At 40.7% G+C, this 20,514-nt stretch overlaps 1 protein-coding gene across 4 annotated transcripts in view; it reads left to right on the top strand.

The window, feature by feature from the left end:
* Nucleotides 1-45: 45 nt before the first annotated feature.
* Nucleotides 46-20,514, top strand: part of SCYL3 (SCY1 like pseudokinase 3) — a 34,894-nt gene continuing 14,425 nt past the window's right edge. The window contains exons 1-2 of one of the 4 annotated variants that reach the window (XM_069094749.1): nt 46-196; nt 9,143-9,355. In XM_069094749.1, the coding sequence (XP_068950850.1) occupies nt 9,191-9,355 (165 nt within the window). In that variant the 5' untranslated portion in view covers nt 46-196; nt 9,143-9,190. Of the gene's footprint in view, nt 502-9,142; nt 9,356-20,514 lie in introns of all 4 variants that reach the window. The other 3 variants (XM_069094750.1, XM_069094752.1, XM_069094748.1) reach the window with 3 other exon arrangements.

Raw genomic sequence — 20,514 nt, 5'->3', positions numbered from 1 at the left:
GGAGATTGGTAACAGCACCGCCCCCTTGCCGTACGACTTGAAGCGAGTTGGCGGGGCAGCCATTTCTGATTCGGGCGGAAGTGGCTGACGGAACCCGAGCCCAGTGGAAAGCTTTAGAAGTAATAGAAGGAAAAGCCTCCAGAGATAGGTTTCGGGGCGGAGGCCTGACCCAGAGTGACCGTCTCCGCCGGCCACGGTGAGGGACAGCGGGACGGCGCTCGTCCTCGTGCTAGGCGCCACCGTCCGAGGGCCGGCGCCGCTCTAGCGCGGTTCCGGGCGCAGTCGCCTCTCTGGTGGAGTCGGAGGGACGGAGGCTGGCGTTCTGTCCCGTTTCCGGGGGCGTCTCTATGGTGTCGGCTGGACCGAACCCTGGTCAGTGGGCACAGGGGCCGCAGCCTGGCGGGGCCGGGAGAAGGTCAGGGGTCACAGGGGTCGTTGGTGGCGAAGGGGAGCCCGCCCGGAGCCGACACCCTCCGCCTCTTGCCGCTGCCGCCCCCGCAGGTGAGGGGGCCTGCCCTCCGCCGCCTCTCGAATGCCGGGTCGGGGTCGGGGGGAGCGCCCGGGCCGAGCCGGGGGGCGGGACGTGGGTCAGGGAGGGGAGCGTGCCCCTGAGGCACGGGGCGCAGGGCCGGGGTTCGAGCCGGGCGGACCCCCAGACCGAAGGTCCGGAGGCTCGCGCTCCCACGTCCGCGGCCGAGCTCGAAAGTTTGTGCCGGGTCACGGCCGGGCCCCGCACGCGGGGAGCCCCTCTCCCCGGCGGAGCCCTGGGCAGTTGGCTCTTCTCGCTGCCCCTTCCTGACGGCCGCCCGGCCCGTTTGGCGTGATCTCAGTGAGAGGCTAGCAGTGATTCATTTGGAAACAGTAGGGGAATGGAAGTGGAGCGTGCGCTGGTCGGCCGAGCGAGTGACCCCCGCCGGGCTGTGCGGAAACCTGCGGGCAGAGGGTTTGGGAAGCAGCACCGGGGGAAAGTTGGGGCAGCTGGGGGTCCAAGTGGATGGAGCACTGGGCCTGCAGTCTGGAAGACCTTAGTTCAAATCCGACCTCAGGCATGTATTAGCTGTGTGAACCCTGGGCAAGTCATTTAACCTATTTGCCTTCATCCCCTGGAGAAGGAAATGGCAAATTACTCCAGCCCAGAAAACCTCCGTGGACAGTATTCACATCCTGTGGCCCTAGGGGTGAGGTAGAGGCGGACAGGACCAAACCCTTGTAGCCAGTTAATCAGCATACTAAAGTAGCTGCAGAAATACTTCCGCTACCCTTAGAGCAATAGATTAAGCAAATTATGTGATTAATAGGGTAGTGGCATGCATTAACATTGTTCTCCTTTAGAATTTGTCTAGTATTTTATCCAATCCTGCAGTCTCAGAACCCCATTACCTTTCCTTAAGGAGTTACTGAATATATGTTTGCTAAAGGACTAAAACCTGCTTCATCTGCGGATAATTTGGTTGTCCACTTGGTGCTACAAAGATAATTGACCCTGCTGGAATTTGAATTTGAAGTCAGTCGTACACCACCCAAAACTATTTGAACTCAAGTTTCTGGAAGACTATTTTGAATTTTTACTTCAAAACAAAGTTCTAGGATTTATGTAGCACTTCAAGGTTTGCATAGTGCTTTGCAATATATCACTTTGTCCTTAGAACAATCCTGGGAACAAGGTGTTATTGCTATCCCCATTTTATGGATGAGGAAACAGGCAAATAGAGGTTTAAGTGACTTGCCCAGGCAGTTTTAATTCTTGTCTTCCTGACTACGGGTCCAGTGCTCAATAGAATACTAGAACTGTTGGCTGTTTCTTTTGAAGCTAGATTTCCATTCATTGTTTTCGTTGTTTTTTTTTTTTTTTGTCATTGGCTTTTTCTCAACACTATTATTAACTCTCCCTAAAAGCTTTATGGCAATTTATTACTGAGGCCAAGAATGTAAATTTAAAATATGTACTTTTGAGGAAACTAGTCTGCCTACCTTACTTTGAAGCTAATAAACTTTGTTTTGTTTGTTTTCCTTTCTGGAGCAGTGAGAGAGCTCTGATATGGAGCTTCCATAGAAGGCCAAGGGGAATGTGCTTATATCTACAATCAATAATCTTGCCCTTTACCCTCTGATGTTCTTAACCAAAATGGTGCACTTTTTAAAAAAAGTACTAGTTTTCATTAACATTATCCAAACATCTCTCTGGACAGGTGTTTGTAGTATGCAAAGCATTAAGATCAGATCCTTGTTGTTAGGTGTTTGTAGATAACATAGTTGATTTTTTTCAACTATGGTAACAGATAAGTTTTCTGTGAGAATAGTTTTTACAACTAGATACAGAAAAAGTTCCCTTTAACCATGTAGCATTACCTGAGCTAGGATGTTTTCATCAGGTTACTGACATTAATGCTGGTTGATTTGGCAAAGTAGGAGTATGGCTCTAGCTATCACTCAGTTAAGCTCTAGTAAATATTTGTTGATTGATTAGTATATGGTTATGTTACCTAGCAAATTTTCCTTAGAGCAAAGTAAATGTTACAGTGAATATGTGAGTTCATCATTTGGACATTCCCTTAATTGATGTAGATTAAAATGTCCGTCCCTTCTTTAGGACTCTTGTCCATGTATTTTGTAAGTTGTACACAGGATTTACTGAGGGGGAGGGTTTCCTCGGGTTTTTTTGCTTGACTTCTTGATGATACTAGTTGAGCACTGAGGTTATCAGTTATCACTCTTACCATATGACCAGTTTATCTTTTTAAAGCATAATTTCTTTAATGGAATCCTTTACTAAGCTTCTTGGTAATTCCTTTTTTTTAAATATTTTGCAACCTCCCTGCACATCTCCTTTGATACATTCATTTTCACTCACATGTCTCACAACCATATAAGATGAAGAATAGAACAATATTGGTATTAAAAAGATGAGCCGTAGGTACAGAGAGGAGCTCAGGGTCCTTAAAAGTCAAGTCAACAAGTTCTTATTTATTCAATCATTCATTCATAAATCTATTTATAGCAAAACAGTTTCAGCTCTCGAGGAGCTCACAGTCTAGGGAAACAACATGCTAACAGTTATATTATGCAAACAGATTATCTACAGGAAAAATAAAAGATAATCTGATAGTAAAGGCACTAGCAATAAGGGGGATATATATGTGTGTGTGCAGTTCCATAAAGGCAAAATAAATGTCTCCTGAGAAATGTGGACTTCTTTAAGAAATATGTGTGTGTATGTATGTATATTTATTTATTTGTTTCAAGAGAAATTCCAAAGGGTCTTGTACAAAAAGCATACTGCTTTTCAAAGACATCATTTTGTTTTTGCTGTGCCTAACTAAAACTTTGTCAGACTGATTGCTAAAAATCATATACAAAGAATAACACTTTCAATCAGTGATTATAGTTTTTTGAATAGCTGAATATATTTATATAGTGCCTTATGGCTGATAAAGTGCTTTATGTACATATTCCCAGTTTTATCCTCATAGCAACCCATGAGATAGTGGAAATAATCTGCAGGTTGGGTAGGGCCTCTGGGTACCCTCTCTAAGGACACATAATTGCATCAGATGGGCAGCATTGGAGGAGGAAGCTTCCAAATTGATGAGGTCACACATCCATTTGAGAATTGAGGAAGGAGACAGTCACAGAGGTTGTTTCATTCAACCAAGTAGCAGAGCTGGGACTTGAAGCCTCTTTGTACACACCACCATCTACTCTCTAATCAAGATTCATGGTATTATAGGATTAGAAGTGAAAGGGACCTTGGTCAACTTTTTTATTTTTACTTAAGAGAAAATGTAAGGTCCATATGTGACATTGTCTCTGTGCTTTTGAATAGGCTGTCACTAGTGGAGGGCAAGCATTCCTTGACCACCTTGTAGAATCACTATTCTCCTCAATTAGTTGGCTATGTACTCTTCTAGGTACTGGGAACAGTCTGTCACAAAGAGCTTACTTTCTAATGGGGGACAGCACAAGTGCAAAGAGAATAATACAAAGGAAGCAAATGGGTGTTTGAGGTATCAGGTACTCACAGTTTAGGGGATAGGTAGAAAGTGGTGCTTGAGCTACTTGAAGGAAGAGAGGGATTCTTTATAGCTGAGGTGAGGAGGGGAATGCATTCCAAGTATAAGGGAAAGGGAGTGCAAAGCTCTGGGAAATGAGGAAGCCAGTTTGGCTGCATCACCAACTGTGGGAGAGGGAGTAGCATCCAACAAGAAGGGAAAGACAGGTTGGGCAAGGTTTTGAAGGAGATGTGCAGATTGAGACAGCAAGATCTGACAAATGTTTGGGCAGGAGACTTGGAGAAAGAGCTGGGGATAACATCTGAGTTGAGAGACTGAGAAATGACTGTACTCTTGACAGAAATAGGGACGTTTGGAAAAGGGATAGGTTGGGACAGAGACGATAAGTTATGTCTTGCATATGTTGATTTTGGGGTATCTAGAACACCCAGCTTGGAATGTTTAATAGTCCATTGATGGTGCAGCACTAGCGAAGGACTGAGGCCAGGAGGCACTGGCATTGGCATTGGCATAGAGAGGATGAGGAACGCCTTGTGTCTGAGACCTCTCTTGAATTCTCTTCTCCCTTAGCTTTTTGGTGCCTTCCTCTTCCACACTACTTTGTGTGTATTTTGCATTTACGTGGATACGTATTGTTCTCTCCAATACAATATAAGCATCTTGAGATCAAGGATTGTTTGGTTTTTATCTTTGTGTGCCCAGTGCTTCACATATATTAGGTACTTTAAAATGTTTGATGAGTTAATGAATGAGTGAGTCTGGGACTTGTCAAAATTTGAACCTAGATCCTCAACTCCAAATCCAGAGTTCTTGACATTACACTAAGCTCAATGTTTGTTTTAAAGTCTTTGGCTTTTTGCACAGAACTTTAGAAATGAGTTTAGTGGTTAGTCCTGATGTCTTTCTTTGGACAACCACTGGTCCTGCGTTCAAAGTACTTCCTCAGTGCTTGCATTCTTGTAAAGTTTGTTCTGAAATGTTGTCTTCTTCTGTTGCTTGGATTTTCTGCTTCTTTGCCCCTTAAATGTAATTATTTTCCTTGACCCATGTTTATTTTAGGAAGGTACCTTTGTATGGCTAAGAGATGTGACACTTCTAGGAATGGGGGACAGCTTATGAAAATGTATGGGGGCAGGAGATGGGAAAAGAAGTCAGTCCTGTCTTGGGATGGTTTTCTGTATAACATTTATGTGGTTTATTCTTCAGGTCTGACAATGTTTTTCAGATCAGCATAACCACGCAGAAGTGTAGTTAACTGCTTATCATGACATGATAAGAGGAAAGTATTGTTGTTGGTTTTTTTTTTTGTGGGGTCCTACCTAAGTTGTGGCCAAAGAGATAGGAAAGTGGATGTTGCACATAACTAAAATGTAAGGAAACTTAAAGCAGCTTCTTGTGCCATACAGTAATTAAAGAAATAAACTTCCAGGTAAATTGAGCAGACATTTTGTTGCATTATTAACTATACAGGACAGCCAGGGGAATTTTAATATTTTTAACATATAATTAACATGGTTAGCATTTTGCCAGGCACATAGTACTTAGAAAATGCTTTGCCAATTGATCTGCACTTTAAATAAACACAAATGGAAGAGAATTGTAAAAATAATCCAAACAAACCTTTCTCATTCATAAAAACTTTTTAAAATGCCATTTCATTTCATGGGAGTCATTTAATAAAGAAATTAGAGAAGAATCTTATGAAAAAAATTTTTTCTTGAACATGCATTGGAACAGTGGAAAACAAATAATCAAAAAAGTTGGGGATGTAATTTTAACCAGAAAAGCTTTATTTGAAATGTTTTAGGTATATATCACCTCAAGCCTCATTTTACCACTTTGCTGGCATTCTTTTGCCCTCCTATTTCTAACTTAATGATTATCAGTGTTCGTTGAGGACTTCTGAGAAATCTAAGGCATTTAACTTTTTGTTTGGAGAGCTGTTGTAGAACTATCAAATGAAATAAGCAAACAACTAATTATTGGGTCTATTTGGGAAAATTATAGCATGTAAAATATACTTAGGAATAAAGAATAGTGATAATTATGATAGCTTTTGTATAGTGCTGTAAGATTTACAAAGTACTTTCCAAATTTTCATTTGATCCTTACCACAATCCTGGGAAGTAGATGCATTTATTATCCCTGTTTCACAGGTGATGAGGGAACTAGGCAAGACTTCTTTTTTTTTTTTTAATGACTTAAATGACTTGTCCAAGGTCACAGAGCTAGTAAGTGTCTGAGGCAGTATTTGAACTCCAGGTCCAGTGCTCTCCATCGTGCCATTTGCCTGCATCACAAACCAGTTGGTAGGTGTAAAGAAGTATTTTGCCTTTTCAAAAAATCAAGTATCAAATTTTTTTTAAACAGTACTACTCTTTTTTTTTTGGAGGGGTTAAGGCAGGGCAGTTGGCGTTAAGTGACTTGCCCAAGGTCACATGGCTAGTAAGTGATCCGTGTATGAGGTTGGATTTGAACGCAGGTCCTTTTCACTCCAGGGCTGGTGCTCTGTTCACTGTGCCACATAGCTGCTGCTACTTTGTCTTTTAACTCTTGTATACGTTGGTATTAGCAAAGATAGTATGTGTCAGAATATATCTGTAAGTATATCTATTTATGAATGTGTTCCCAGACAATATGATCGGTGTTTAGCTGAGTTAGAATAACCTTTGATTCTTCCCTCTCCCATATCTCATAATCACTTGATTCTGAAATTCTGTCAATTTTGCTTCTGTCTTATCATTTGCATGCATCTCTTCCTTTCTGATCTGCTCTTGCCCCCTCCTTATTATCGGCCTGGATGTAGAGGTAGCCTCCTAACATGTTGGTCATCTTCATTCTCTCCCATTTTGGATTGGCCCTAAATGTTGCTGTCATCACTGCCAGACACCTCTTCCTCTCTCATGGTATGGTCAGATCACTCTGCTCAGAAATCCTCAATGGGACTTGCCTACCAAGAAGAGCTCACTCTTGTTTGGCATTCAGAAGCCTACAGTCTGGTGCCGCTCTCTTTTCAGTCTTATCTATTGTATTACAGCTCTCCTCTCCTGTGCTCTGTCCTCTGGCTGACTCCGTACCTCTTACCCTTCACACGCACCCTGTGCCTTACTTTCTCTGGGTCTCTTCTCTAGCTGTTCTTTATGTTTAGAATGCCCTCGTTACCCATTTTTGTCAGTTAAATTTCATTCCATTCTTTAAAAAGCCTGCTCCTTTAGGAAATGATCTTTTCTCTCAGGCCTTATGTCATACTTTGTATCACAGCTCTGTAATGCCCTTCAATCATGTATCACTTGGTATTGTTATCTTTATTACCCCCTTGTTGCTCAATCCATTGGCCCTTTCTAGTCAGGACTTTCTCAAATCCTGATCCTTTTTGCCCTCTGTAGCATGTGACAGTGTTGACTACCTGTTTCTTCTTCATTCTCTCTCCTCTCTGGGTTTTCATGACAGCATTGGAGCAGTCCTTCTTGGTCTCCTTTGCAGAATCATAATCCATGTCCTGCCCCAACATGTGATTCTCCTGGCTCTCCATATCCATCTCTGTACTTCTCACCAAGCTTCCATAGGTTCACTTATCACCTGTGTGGAGGTATGTAGCTACATATCCAGGTCTAGTTTTTCTCTTGAATTCCCATCCTGCATTTGCATTTGCCCATGGGATGGTTCCACCTAGATATCCTCTAGGCATTTCAAACTCAACATGACCAAAACAGAACTTATTTTTCTTGTTGAACCCACTGCTCTTCCTTGCCTGTTTTCATTGACGGTTCTACTATTCTTCCTGTCACCTTGGTTTACAGAATAGAAGTCATCCTCAGCTCTGTACTTCTCATTGCCTCAGCCCCTCCTCCCCAGTTGTGTCAAGTCTTCTCAATTCTACCTCCTCAACATCTCTCACATCTGTTTCCTTCTCTACTCATACCCCAACCATCATTATCAGTAGATTCCTAGTTGGTATTCCAGCATCCAGCCTCTCTCCTTTATAATCCATCTATACACAGCTGCCAGATCGACATTTCTGATTCATGAGCCTGACCATGTCCCTCCCTTGTTCCGGAAGCTTCAGTTCTCTTGTTGCTTAACTAATGCTGGCACTTAAAGCCCTTCTTATAATGTGGCTCCAGTCAGTCTTTCTAGATATATCTATCTCCTGTTACTCCTTCTCATACACTCTGTGTTCCAGCCAGACTAGCTTATTTGCTGTTCCCCATACATGACAGTCCATCTCTTGCCCCCATACCTTTGCATAAGCTGTCTCCCATTCCTGGAAAACTGTTAAATCTCTTGGAGACTCCAGCTTCCTTCAATAATCATTTCTACATTCCCCTAGGTCAGGCCTGCACAAACAACAGGCCATCTGAAATCCTTTGGCAGGGCACAGGCTGTGCAGGCCTGACCTAGGTGTTCCCTAGCTCACCATGCCACTCCTTGACTGTATTTATTTTGTACATGTCCTATACTTACTTATCCTTGAATGTGTTATGTCCTCTCAGGAAAATGTAAGCACCACGAGGGCCTTTTGTCATTTATGTCCCCAACACCTCGCATTGTACTTGGCATGTAGTAGGCACTTAATAAATGTTGTTCTTGTTGGATAAAATGGTAAATCTGGAGGGCCCCTGTGGAAATGGTGATCTTGTTTTAAAATCTACTGAAATGAATGGACTGGGAAGTACAAACTCCTTTATCTCTTTTTTTTTTTTTTTTGGAGGAGGGAGGCAAGGCAATCAGGGTTAAGTGACTTGCCCATGGTCACATAGCTAGTAAGTGTCAAGTGTCTGAGGTCGGATTTGAACTTGGGTCCTTCTGACCCCAGGGCCCATGCTTTATTCACTTCACCACCTAGCTGCCCCGCAAATTCCTTTATTTCTACAGGGCCCCCCCACACAGGATTCGCTGGGTGTGTGTGTGCTAAGAAACTTAGTCCAGAGCTTTCAGTCTGGGATATGGCTCATTGCTGAGCACTTACTTTTTAATGACAACTATCTGAGGTTCAAAGGATTCTGAAAGCCCAAAGGAGACTCTAGGCCTTTTAAAAACCTGTAATTCCATTCTCTGGGATGAGTCCTCTATTCTCTTGCTTGATGTACAGGTGGATTTAATGTTTTTGGAAATCTCTTCTCCCCTTTTAGGTTTGTGTTTCTGAGAAGAAACCTCCCCTCAACTTCATTGATCAAGGGATGGGATCAGAGAACAGTGCTCTGAAGAGCTACACCCTTCAAGAGCCACCCTTTAGCCTTCCTGCTGGCCTGGTTGTTTATCCAGCTGTGCTACAAGATGGCAAGCTCGCCTCCGTTTTTGTATACAAGAGAGAAAAGGAAGACAAGGTTAATAAAGCTGCCAAGGTACTGTAGAGGAGGTGACTTTACTTAATAACCAGCACCTGCTGCTTTCTCCATTATCATTTCCTATTTTAAAAACAAAACACAAAACTTGAACCCAAGAAAGGGCAGTTTTTTTTTTCTGAAATAAATGAGGTGAGAGGGACCAGGGGTTTATTCATAGCCTCCTTTAAAAACCTTATGGTTATTAATTTTTGAGAATGTCTCCAACTGGTGGGATATTGCCAAGAATAATCTCCAAATAAAGCAGCTTTATAAAAATCAATGTGATTGATTTTGTCATTTACTTTTTTTGAGGTTTTAAATGAAAATTTTTGTGAGGCTAATTTTATTTTGCTCAGTTACAGTAACAGGTTCTTCTATCTTGGGGGAAATGCTAAAATATGAGTATATTTTACAAATATAATTTATTGTTGCAAGTAGAAATGAAAACTATTTGCTCTGGGAACTTTGGATCCTAAACTGCAAAGTGCAAAAGATGAGAATTATCTATATTTTACTTGTTACCATTTATGTTAAATTATTCAGCAGTTTGTCAGTATACCAGTATGTCATCCAGGAAACTTATTCCATCTGTGAATGAAACTCCATAGTGATTCAAATGATTTGGAATGCCTTTGTTTGTTACTGTGAAGTTTTTCTAGAGAAAAAGCAATCATCAACTTATATATACCTGGACTTTTTTCTAAAGACCTAGCTAAATAAATGATCTCTCCTAAAAATGTAATACTGAACATTTTTAAAGTGAGCAAGTTTATTGTTATGTGAATGTTTGATTTTTTTTAGCAAGCATATTGTTTTAGATACTTAATTGCATTTTTTGAATGTTACATATAATTTGAGATCCCTTGTGTAATTATGCTTGTTACATAGGACTTTGATTAATAGTATTACAGCTTTTATTAGAGAAGTTTGTAGTTGTATCTTTGATTTTATCATTATACCATTTGTTATATATGATTCATTTGATGCCAAGTCTTTGGTCAGAAATATAAGCCTCTAATTAAAATGTTGTTCCTATGGGAAATCGTGATCCAATTTATAACAATCCACTTTGTGATGTAGTTTCAAGGATATCGTAAAATTTGGGATTATGTAATCTCTATTAAAACTAAGTAATAATCTTTTTAGTAAAACCTTCCCCTCCTCCCCAATCTAAATATTGTTAATAATTTGGTAGAAATTGTGGAAAATGCCTTGTACGTTGACATCCCTCCTCAGTGAAGGATGCCAGTATTTTCTGATACAATGTTTCTTGAGTGAAAGCAAAAGATCTAGGTTCTAGTCCTGTCTAGGCTATTTATTGGTTGTCTGAGTATTCTGACCTGATTCTATTTTCTTATCTGTAAAATGAGGATAATATCTACCCTGCCTACCTCACAGGGTTGTTGTGAGGGTCAAAAGAAAGTGTTTTAAGAAGTGCTATACACTTATAAAGTATTTATGATTGTCTTTACTTTTTCTTAAAATGACTTCAAAGTTAATGAAACTAATAGTGTTCTTTGGAATAGGAGTTATTTTATGTTGTATAAACTGTGTGGTTTTTAAGATCCGTTCTGAAACTGCATGTATTTTCAAAGAATGCACCTAGGTTTAGGAATGTTCATTACTTTTTTTTTTTAACCAGTTATAATTTGAGGGGAACAAAGGAAATGGGTCCTTGTTGTGTGAAGTTCCTTTAAAAAAATACAGTAAATTAGGTGAACATATTTTTCTCTGAATCTGTACAGACAGCTTGTAGGAGAATTTGATACTTTTATCAAAGGTGAGAATATTTTCCAAAATCAGTGGTTTGTGACTTAATGAATACCTCTTAGAACAGACTATAGGGCAGTAAAAAGAATTGCCTGTTAAGCGTTTTTGTAACTTAGCTTTTATCTTAGTTATGGATGACCAGAATAACTGGCTTCAGTTTAAAGTCTTTAGCAAAAATAACCATGACATTCATAAAACTAGCCCTAAATTGTCTAAGTATCCAAAAAAGGATCAGAAATTCACATATTTCATGGCCCTTTCTTGGGAAGGTATAGTGTTAGCACAGATAATCAAACTTGAATATGGCTATTCCATTATCAGTAGATATTAAAAGTGAGCTATATGTTTGCCATTTATTATATTATTGAAATGGAACAATCCCTTTTAATAATATTACATATAAAACCCATTTATGAGGGAAAAAATGAAGAGAAATTATAAACCTCTTAGCTTAGTCACATTAGAACTGGAGTTTGTCACTGTAGTTAAGTGTTGGAGGTTCCGTGTTACCACATATGTTGCAACAAATGTAGAATCGCTGTTTCAGAGAAGTGGAAACTTGAGGCCAGTTTTTCCTGAATGATAATGTTTAGCCAAGCTTGTAAACATCAGCTGAGGAGATACGCTAAGGCAGTTGTAGAAAAGCCTAGCACTGCACTGTTCTAGCTTCCCCACTACCCCCTAGGGCTTGGTCTAGCAATGGGTGCCAGCTGCCTTCCATAAAGTTAAGTCTGGCGAAGGCCCTGTGCATTCACAATACTGACCATGTTATTACAGCTTTAGGCCAAACTCTTCAGTGGCTGTGGTCAGAGTTAAGCTTACGTGTGCAAAAGAAGAGGTTTGTTTTCCTAAGCAGTTCTTTAGATGCTTCCTCATGACCTGTAGTAAAAGTACCAGTTTGTAAGCTTCAGGCTGAACAACATGAAATTCTATCTAAACATCTTTGTACTAGGTAATAGGCACTTGAGAAATGTGGGATCTGGTGCATTTGAATTACTGCGCTCCCCTAGAATTCTGGCTTTCGGTCTTGCTATCTGTGTGTCTTTGGTTATTTAACAACCAGGGTTGTTGTGAGGATCAAATACAGTAGTGTTTGTAAAGTATTTAGCATAGTGCTTGTCCCATAGGAGGGCACTACTTCAGTGTTATCACTGTAGCTGACAGCAGCAGCAGCAGCATCCTCTTCTCTGGGCCTTTGTTTCCTCGTGTATAAAATGAAGTCACTGGACTAGATAACTAGCTACAAAACATTCATCTTATGATCCTACTCCTAATGGGTTTCATATAAAATTTCAACACTTTTGTTTTTATATAGCATAGACTGTGCTGATCCCTTGCTTTCTCTAGCTGTATTGTGTGTTCTTTGTTCTGCATTAGTTAGGTGTTATGGGGAAATACAGCTTTCACTGTGCAAATGTTTGTAGACATTTGAAATAATATCAGATTAGTTGTGTTCTCTGATTATAGAAGAATATGGGATATGCATTGCCTCCTGACGCCTTTAATTTTTCTTTAACCACTGTCTAGAAATAGAGTAAGTCAGTAATAGTTATCATCTGGCCATCATATTTCAAAACTTTTTCTAACTATTAGCTCACCAGAAAAACGGAATCAGAATTCCCATTCAGTTCCAAAGGCTTGACACAATTGAAGTGCGTTGTTAAAGCTTTTCACAGGTAAGAATCAAAAAATTTATTTGACAATTGGGAGGGATCACAGTGGTCATCTAGTCCAACCCACATGCAAAAGGACTTCCTGGATAGTGTCTGCTTGAAGCTCTCCAATCAGGGGAAACCCCTCTAGGCAGTCCATCCTATTTCAGGTATTAATAATTGTTAGAAAGTTTTGCCTGACATGGAGCTTAATTTTGTCTTTTTCACCTTGTTCTGCCTTCTGGGACCAAGAGAACAAGGCTTAACTTCACTTATACATAGCTTTTCATGATTAAATAATTATTATCATTACCCCTGACTAAACATCCCTGGTCCCTTCCAGCTGACCCTTATGTAGCATGAACTCATGCCCCTGATTCAGCAGCTGGGTTGCCTGCCCCAGGACACTCCAGTTTAACAGTAACCATCCTCAGCTCTGGCACATGCTCCAGATTCACATTGGGACAATTATCTCCTTTTTTTTTTTTAAAGCAATTGGGGTTGTCTCCTTGTTCTTGGAAGTTATCTCTTTTTTTTTTTTTTGGAGGGGGGAAAGGTAGGGCAATTGGGATTAAGTGACTTGCTCAGGGTAGAAGCTACATCTCTTAATCCAGACTAAGATCACAGTTTAGCTTTTCAGATAAAATGTTGTCTAATTGTGCCTCAAGGCCCCATCTCTGATACTTGTGGAAAATCAAGTTTTTAAAAATTTAAGTGTAAAATGTTATATTTCTCTCTGTTAAGTTTTATCCTGTTGGATTCAGCCTAGTTCTCTGTCCTATAAGAATCTCTTTGGATCCTTCCTTCCTCTCAGCTTTGTGTCATCTGCATTTTGGAAAATCTGGAAGACCAGTTCCTGAGAACTGTGGACCAGGCAGCTATAGAGGTCATATCATAGATTTGGAATTAGAAGGAACCCCAGAGGTCAGTCTAGTCTGAACCTTAAGACACTGTATAAGAAGCAGTCCCTGCTCTCAAAGAGTTTACATCTAGTTTTGGTGATAATGACATATAAACAGCCAAGTCTATACATAATGTGAATGTGGGGAGAACTGTAACAATTGGAGGATCAGGAAACACGGTAAGCAGCATGTGAGCTGAGTTTTAGAAGAAGCTAGGGATTTTTTGAGGATTAGCATGAATTTTGCATATGTGGGAGAAAGCCCAGGCAAAGGATTATAGTAGGAGATAGAGTGCCAAATTTGGCTGGAATGTCGAATACATGAAGTAATGAGAAACAATGGAAAAGTAGACTGGACCCCAGTTGTGAGGGTCTTTTAAGTACCAAGCTGGAGAGTTTGGCTGCTGATGGCCTTTTGAATAAAATACACTGAAGATCCTTCCTTGAGCAGCATAATAGTGTGGACAAATTTGTGCCTTCTGAAGTTACTTTGGTAGTTGTGTGGAAGATGGATTGTACAGGTTAGAATTTGGAAGTTGGGAAGTTCATTTGAAGGCTCTTGCAGTAATTTAGATGAGAGGGAATGAGGACTTGAACTTTCATGGTGATTGTGAAAGTGTAGAGATTTGGAAGGAATGCAGAAAGTGTGGAGGTGAAACTGACCTGACAGGACAGCCGATCAGTCTTCTATAGAGGGTGAGGCAAAGGCGATGATGACAGAGTTAATTAGGTCACTAGAAAGCTGACGATATCCTCAACAGAAACAAGAAGAGTGGAGGACGGATGTGTTCAGTTTGAAGTGCCCAAGGAAGATATCCAGTAGGAAGCTGGTGATAGAATACAGGCCTGGAACTTGAGAGAGAGAGATGAGAGACTGCTGTCTAGATTTGGGAATCATCTTCGTAGAGATGATCATTGAATCCATGACACCACCAAGATAGGGCACGGAGAGAGAAGTAGACCTAGGATAAAGTCTTGGAATATACCTACAGTTGAGGGCAGAACATGGACAGTGATACAGAAGAGGAGATTCAGGTCAAAGAAGAAACCAGAATAGGGTAATGTCATGAAAACTATTCAGCATAAAGAGGTGCTTAAGAGTGTCACATACCATCCTGACATCCAAAAGGATGAGGAACGAGGAGAAAAGACTTGGATTTAGCAATTAAGAGACGGTAATCAATAGAGCAGTTTCAGTTAAGTAGTAATATGAGAAGGCAGACTGAAGGTTTTGAGAAGTGAAAGATTATGGTAAGAGAGATGTGTTTTAGGATTTTGGCTGTGAAATGGAGAAGTAGAGGGAGATGGTCTGACATGGCAGGATCAAGTAAAAGTTCTTTAAGGATAGGAAAGACTTGGGCATGTTAATAGGCAGTGAGTAAAAGGCAGTAGATATGGAGAGAGCAAAGAGAAGACAGAGCTCCACCATTGTGTCTTTGTGGGTTGAAAGAGTTCTTTACCATTTCATTCCACAAGACTTTCAGGGTCAAGAGGGTCCTTGTGGGTGGCTAGGTGGCGCAGCGAATAAAGCACTGGCCCTGGAATCAGGAAGACCTGAGTTCAAATCCGGCCTCAGACACTTAACACTTACTAGCCGTGTGACCTTGGGCAAGTCACTTAACCCCAGTTGCCCTGATTTACCTCCCTCTAAAAAAAAAAAAAAGAGGGCCCTTGCCTCACCTATGTATGTGCTAGGTACTTTGCAAACAGACAGCTGAGGATACAGAAAAGGGGGAAAAGCCCTTTTTCTCAAGGATCTTACTGTCTGTTGGTAGAGAGAACATGCAAACAGCTCCATAGAAACAATATAAATTGGGGATAATTGACAGAGGGGAGGCACTAGCATTAAGGGAGGCCAAGAAATTCTTGTAGAAGGAGAGCTAGGACTTGAAGGAAACCAAGACAGGAGATGGAAATAAAAAGGGAGAGAATTCCAGTCATAGGGACAGCCAGTGAAAATGCAGTGTCAGGAGACAAATTGTCTTAAGGAGGAGCAAGTACACTGGTGTCAGCATAGCAAGGTATCCTGGTGAGGGCTCGAGGAGAAAAGATGTGGATTTAGCAATTAAAAGACAGTAATCTGAGATTGGATTTCAAGTATATGGGAGGTGAGTAAAGTGTAAGAAGACTGGAAAGGTGGGAAGGGGCTAAGGTTTGAAGGGCTTTGAATACCAAACAAGTTTTTACATTTGATCCCAAAAGTAATAGAGAGCCATTGAAGTTTATTGAATAGGGAAGTGTCATGGTCAGATGGGGTAGACTGGAGTGAGGAAAGATGATGCTTGAAGACTAATCAGAAGGCTCTATTGTAATAATTCAGGTGTGAGGTGATGAAGGCCTGCACTAGCAAGTGGTAGTGTCAAAAGAGAGGTGAGACCATCTACAAGAAATGTTAGCAAGGTAGAGTGAAGAGGACCTTATTATTGGATTAGGTATGGGAAGTGAGAGTGATGCCACCAAGGTTGTGAGCCCTGGTGACTGGGAGCATTGTGGTACCTCAAGAGTAAAGGGAGGTTAGGAAAGAGGGTTGTAATGTAAGCATGGAGGTCTGGAGAGAGGTTAGAGCTGCATAAACAGATCTGAGAATCATCCGCATACAAATGACAATTGAATCCATGGAAGATCACCAAGCAAAATAGTATAGGAGAAGAGAGCCCAGAACGGAACCTTGGAGGGTAGCCACAGTTGGTGGTTATGGCTTGGATAAAGATTCAGCAAAGAAGACTGAGAAGTACTCTGAACAAATAGGAGAAAACCAGATTAGTGTCATGAAAACCTTGTGTGAAGAGATGTCAAGGAGAAGAGGCTGATCTCTAGTATCAAGAGTTGCAGAGCGTTCAGGTACGACTGAGGAAACACTGACTTGAGTTAAAGGACAAAGACTAGTATACGAGACTTCTCAATCTAGATCAGAAGAAAATTCTAGCTAACTTCACTGGATTTTAGTAAAGTACTTGACAGAGTATTCATACTTATCTTGTGGAAGAGGTTAGATGACAGGACTGTTAGGTGTATTTAGAAGAGAATGACTAGCCCAGAGTGCTCTAGTTTGATGGCTGATTTGAAAGGCAGTTCCTAGTAGTTTGTTTTAGGGATGTGTTCCTGGCTCTGTGCTGTTTAACTTTTTGTTTTTTAATGTTGAATTAGACAAAGGAAAAAAAGGCATGATTACCAAATCTGCAGATGACTCAAAGTTAGGAAGAATACTTAACATGTTGGATTGGCAGTCAAGATTCAGATCTTGATAAGGACACTGGGCTGAATTTAAGAAGATGAAATTTAACAGGGGAAAAATTAAAGTCTTATACTTTGTTGAAAAAAAACCCAGCTTATTTTGTTTAAAGTACAAAACCAGGGAGGTGGTTAGACATCAGTTGGAAAAAATAAGGTATAGTGTTTGTATAGAACAAAAGCTTACCATGTGTCATCAGTGACATGGCAGCCCAGAAAGCTGATGTGATCTCAGGGAAGCCTAGGGGGAGTCCAGTTATTGGGAGGTAATACTTGTCCTGCTGTCTTCTGTCCTGGTCAGATTGTACTGAAGTACCACATTTGGGGAAAGACATTAATAAGCTTCCAGAGGGACTAGCAAGGTGAAGGTCCTCAAGAAAATGGCCTGTGATATTTTGTTGAAACATCTGGGGATGTTTGCCTGGAGAAGAAAAGAGCTATCTATGCAAAAGGAAATAGTTTACCTCAAGTGGGTTCCACCCCCTTAGTGTCTAGGTTTGTTGTGGAGAGGATCCCTATTCTTATATAGGTGCAATAGGTGTTCTTTGAGGGCTCTCCAACTCTGAGAGTCTGTGACATTATGGTTTGAAAAGATGTGTCCCTTAAATGTGTGGTTCCCAAACAGTGCTGCTATGATGTAATTTTTAAATGTGGGGGAAAGAAATTCATTGACAATCTCTTACATGCTCATTGAAAACCAAGTAGTGTGTAGAGGTAGTGCAAATGACATTCCCTTTTTTACAGAAGAAATTAAAGCTTAGATATCAAATGACTTTTTCAGGGTCACAAAGCAAGTAAGACAGAGCTAGGAATCAAATTGAGCCTCAAAACATGTGTTAAATGTCTGCTATATGCAAGGGGAGGAATTGTGATACAATAGAGAGCTGGTCTCAGAACCAAGACCTGGATTCACATCCCGTCTTTCATACATAACTGGCTCTGTGGCCCTGGGAAAGTTCCTTTATGTTTTAATGCTCCAGGCAATTCTCTTAAGACTATTTTTGCAAAGCAAATTCATTCTATAGTGGTAGAGGAAATTTTCTTACCAAGAGTTCTTTATAGCAATGAAGTAACAGGTCTGGTGACCCTCTTTCCATATCCTCCCTTTGCTCCCTCCACTCCCCAGTGCAGAGCACTGTGCTTAAGTACAGGGAATTCAGATACTGAAATTCACACCCCTGCCTTTAAAATTCCCTTTTAATGACTCAGATCTAGGTGGTCTGAATTTTAATAGCAGTGGAAAGAAAAGCACCACTGAAGAGCAAACAAGGTAATATCAGACCACACCTGACTACTATCTTAAAGTACAATACAAATGTTAGTTTATTATTATTATTGTTATAGCATGCTAGGACAGTAGCTCTCAAGCCAGCTCAGTGATGCATAAAGAATGTTGGATTTGGAGTCAGAGAGACCCGAGTCGGAATTCCACCTCAGACCGTCTGACCTGGGTGGCCTTGGGCACCCAACTCCTCAGCTTCAGTGGTCTCCGTGGGAATAATAGCACCTACCTCAGAGCTGTAAATAGTATATGTAAAGTGCTTCCTAAACCTCCATGTGATAGAGAATGTTAGCTATTATTACTATAGCTACTTTTTAACTGAAGATCACCAAGTGTAACAGATTAATCCACTCTGTGGTATTGTCATAGATAATGCCATTCCAATATTACTGGATACTATGTGACCCTTTGGCAAGCATTCTGGATTGTGAGTCAGCTGACATGACTTTGAACCCTAACTTCCTATCTGTGGCCCTGTGACCCTGACTTAAGCTCTTTGGGTCTGTTTCTTTAAATGTAAAATGAGGAGATTGAACTAGATGACCTCTTAGGGCCCTTCCAGGTCTATGAACTTATTGTATTGTGTCTAATGTATATAGATTTTTTGAAGAACCTCTCATATTTGTGTTGGTTTCATGCTATTTTATAAAATAATAAACTTGTGAGGGGCAGAGACTATCCTGTCTTTGATATACTTTACTTCCTTAAACAGTCTGTCCAGTCCTTTCTTATAGATTTAAACAATAATTAGCAACTAATAACTAGTCTTTAACATATTTTTAACGAAAGTGCAAGCTTGCCTGGGTTCTGGAGAATGGACAGGGCTCTCACGCTTTCCCATTTAACAATGAAGTGATGAAGCAGGGCAGTGTGCTTGCTCCCATGCTTTTTAGCATGGTATTTTCAGCAATGTTGTTAGATGCCTTCCTGGAGGGTGAAAATGGCATCATGGTCTGCTATTACACTGACAGTAAATTATTTAACTTGAAAAGGCTACAAGGCAAGTCTAAAGTGGATGGAGACTTGGTATTTTGTTCACAGATGTTTATGCACTCATTGCAGCCTTTGAGTCTAAAATACAAAGTATGGATTGATTTTCTGATGCTTTTGGTAATTTTTGCCTAATAATTAACAAGAAAACAGAGCAGCCATGCATGGAAACATCAGTTACAGCAAATGGAGAAATTGTGAATGCTATGGATAAGTTCATTTACCTTGGCAGTGTCCAGGGATGTACACATGGACAATGAGGTTGATGTGCACATTGCCACAGCTAGCTCAGTATTTGGAAGGCTCCAAAGCAAAGTGTGGGAGAAGAGGCATTAATTAGGATGTCTATCAAACTGATGTTCTAGAGAGCCATTGTGCTGATCTCATTGTTGTATGCCTGTGAAGCCCGTGAAGCCTGGCCATTATACCAGCGCCATGCTAGAAAATTGAATCATTTCCACTTGAATTGTCTTAGGAAGATTTTGAAGATCACCTGGCAAGATAAGATACAGGACACTGAGGTCCTCTCTTGAGCTGAACTGCAAAACATTCAAACTCTACTGCAGAGAATGCAACTCTGATGGGCCGGCCATGTTGTTTGAATGCCAAACATACATTTGCCTAAAAAGACTATCTTATGAAGAACTCACACAAACCAAGTGCTTACATGGAGGTCAGAAGAAGCAAAACAAGGACACTTTTAAGGTCTCTCTGAAGAAGGTGCTGTGGTCTATGAACAAAGCAGAATTGTGGTAGCTCAAAAGAAAAGTGAGATCCACAAATTTAGAGACATCTGCATCCCAAATGTTCATATGAACTATTTATTCCTGCCCTGCTTCAGAAGGTAGAGCCTTTTAAGTTTGTGTTGGTCTGACCTGGACACATTGTACCTTGACCCCACCATAGTGATTTTCATTTTATCCCTTTTCAAGAATGAAGGACAACCAACCAATCAGCAAGTGATACTAGTGAGAAAGTGGAAACTGCAGCCTTGAGGCCACATGTGGCCCTCTAGGTCCTCAAGTGTGGCCTTTTGACTGAATCCAAACTTCATAGAACAAATCCCCTTAATAAAAAGGATTTGTTTTGTAAAATTTGGACTCAGTAAGAAGGCTGCATCCAAGGATCTAAAAGGCCACAGGTTCCCCACCCCTGTGTTAAGTCTTTAACATTTCTTAATGAAAGTGGTGAACATCATCCCTGGCATTAAACTAGAATTGAGAAAAGTAAATATCATAGGATCACAGATCCAGGACTGGAAGGGACCTCAGAGGCCACCTAGTATAATTCCATTTAACAGGTGAGAAAACTGAGGCAAGGGAGGTTGTGAGTTGCTCAAGGTAACAAAGGT

Source organism: Petaurus breviceps, unplaced genomic scaffold (assembly GCF_028583685.1).
Source record: "Petaurus breviceps papuanus isolate PSGF00001 unplaced genomic scaffold, PetGlider_PUasm1.0 220, whole genome shotgun sequence".
Classification (NCBI taxonomy): domain Eukaryota; kingdom Metazoa; phylum Chordata; class Mammalia; order Diprotodontia; family Petauridae; genus Petaurus; species Petaurus breviceps.
This window is presented reverse-complemented; position numbering and strand designations above follow the sequence as displayed.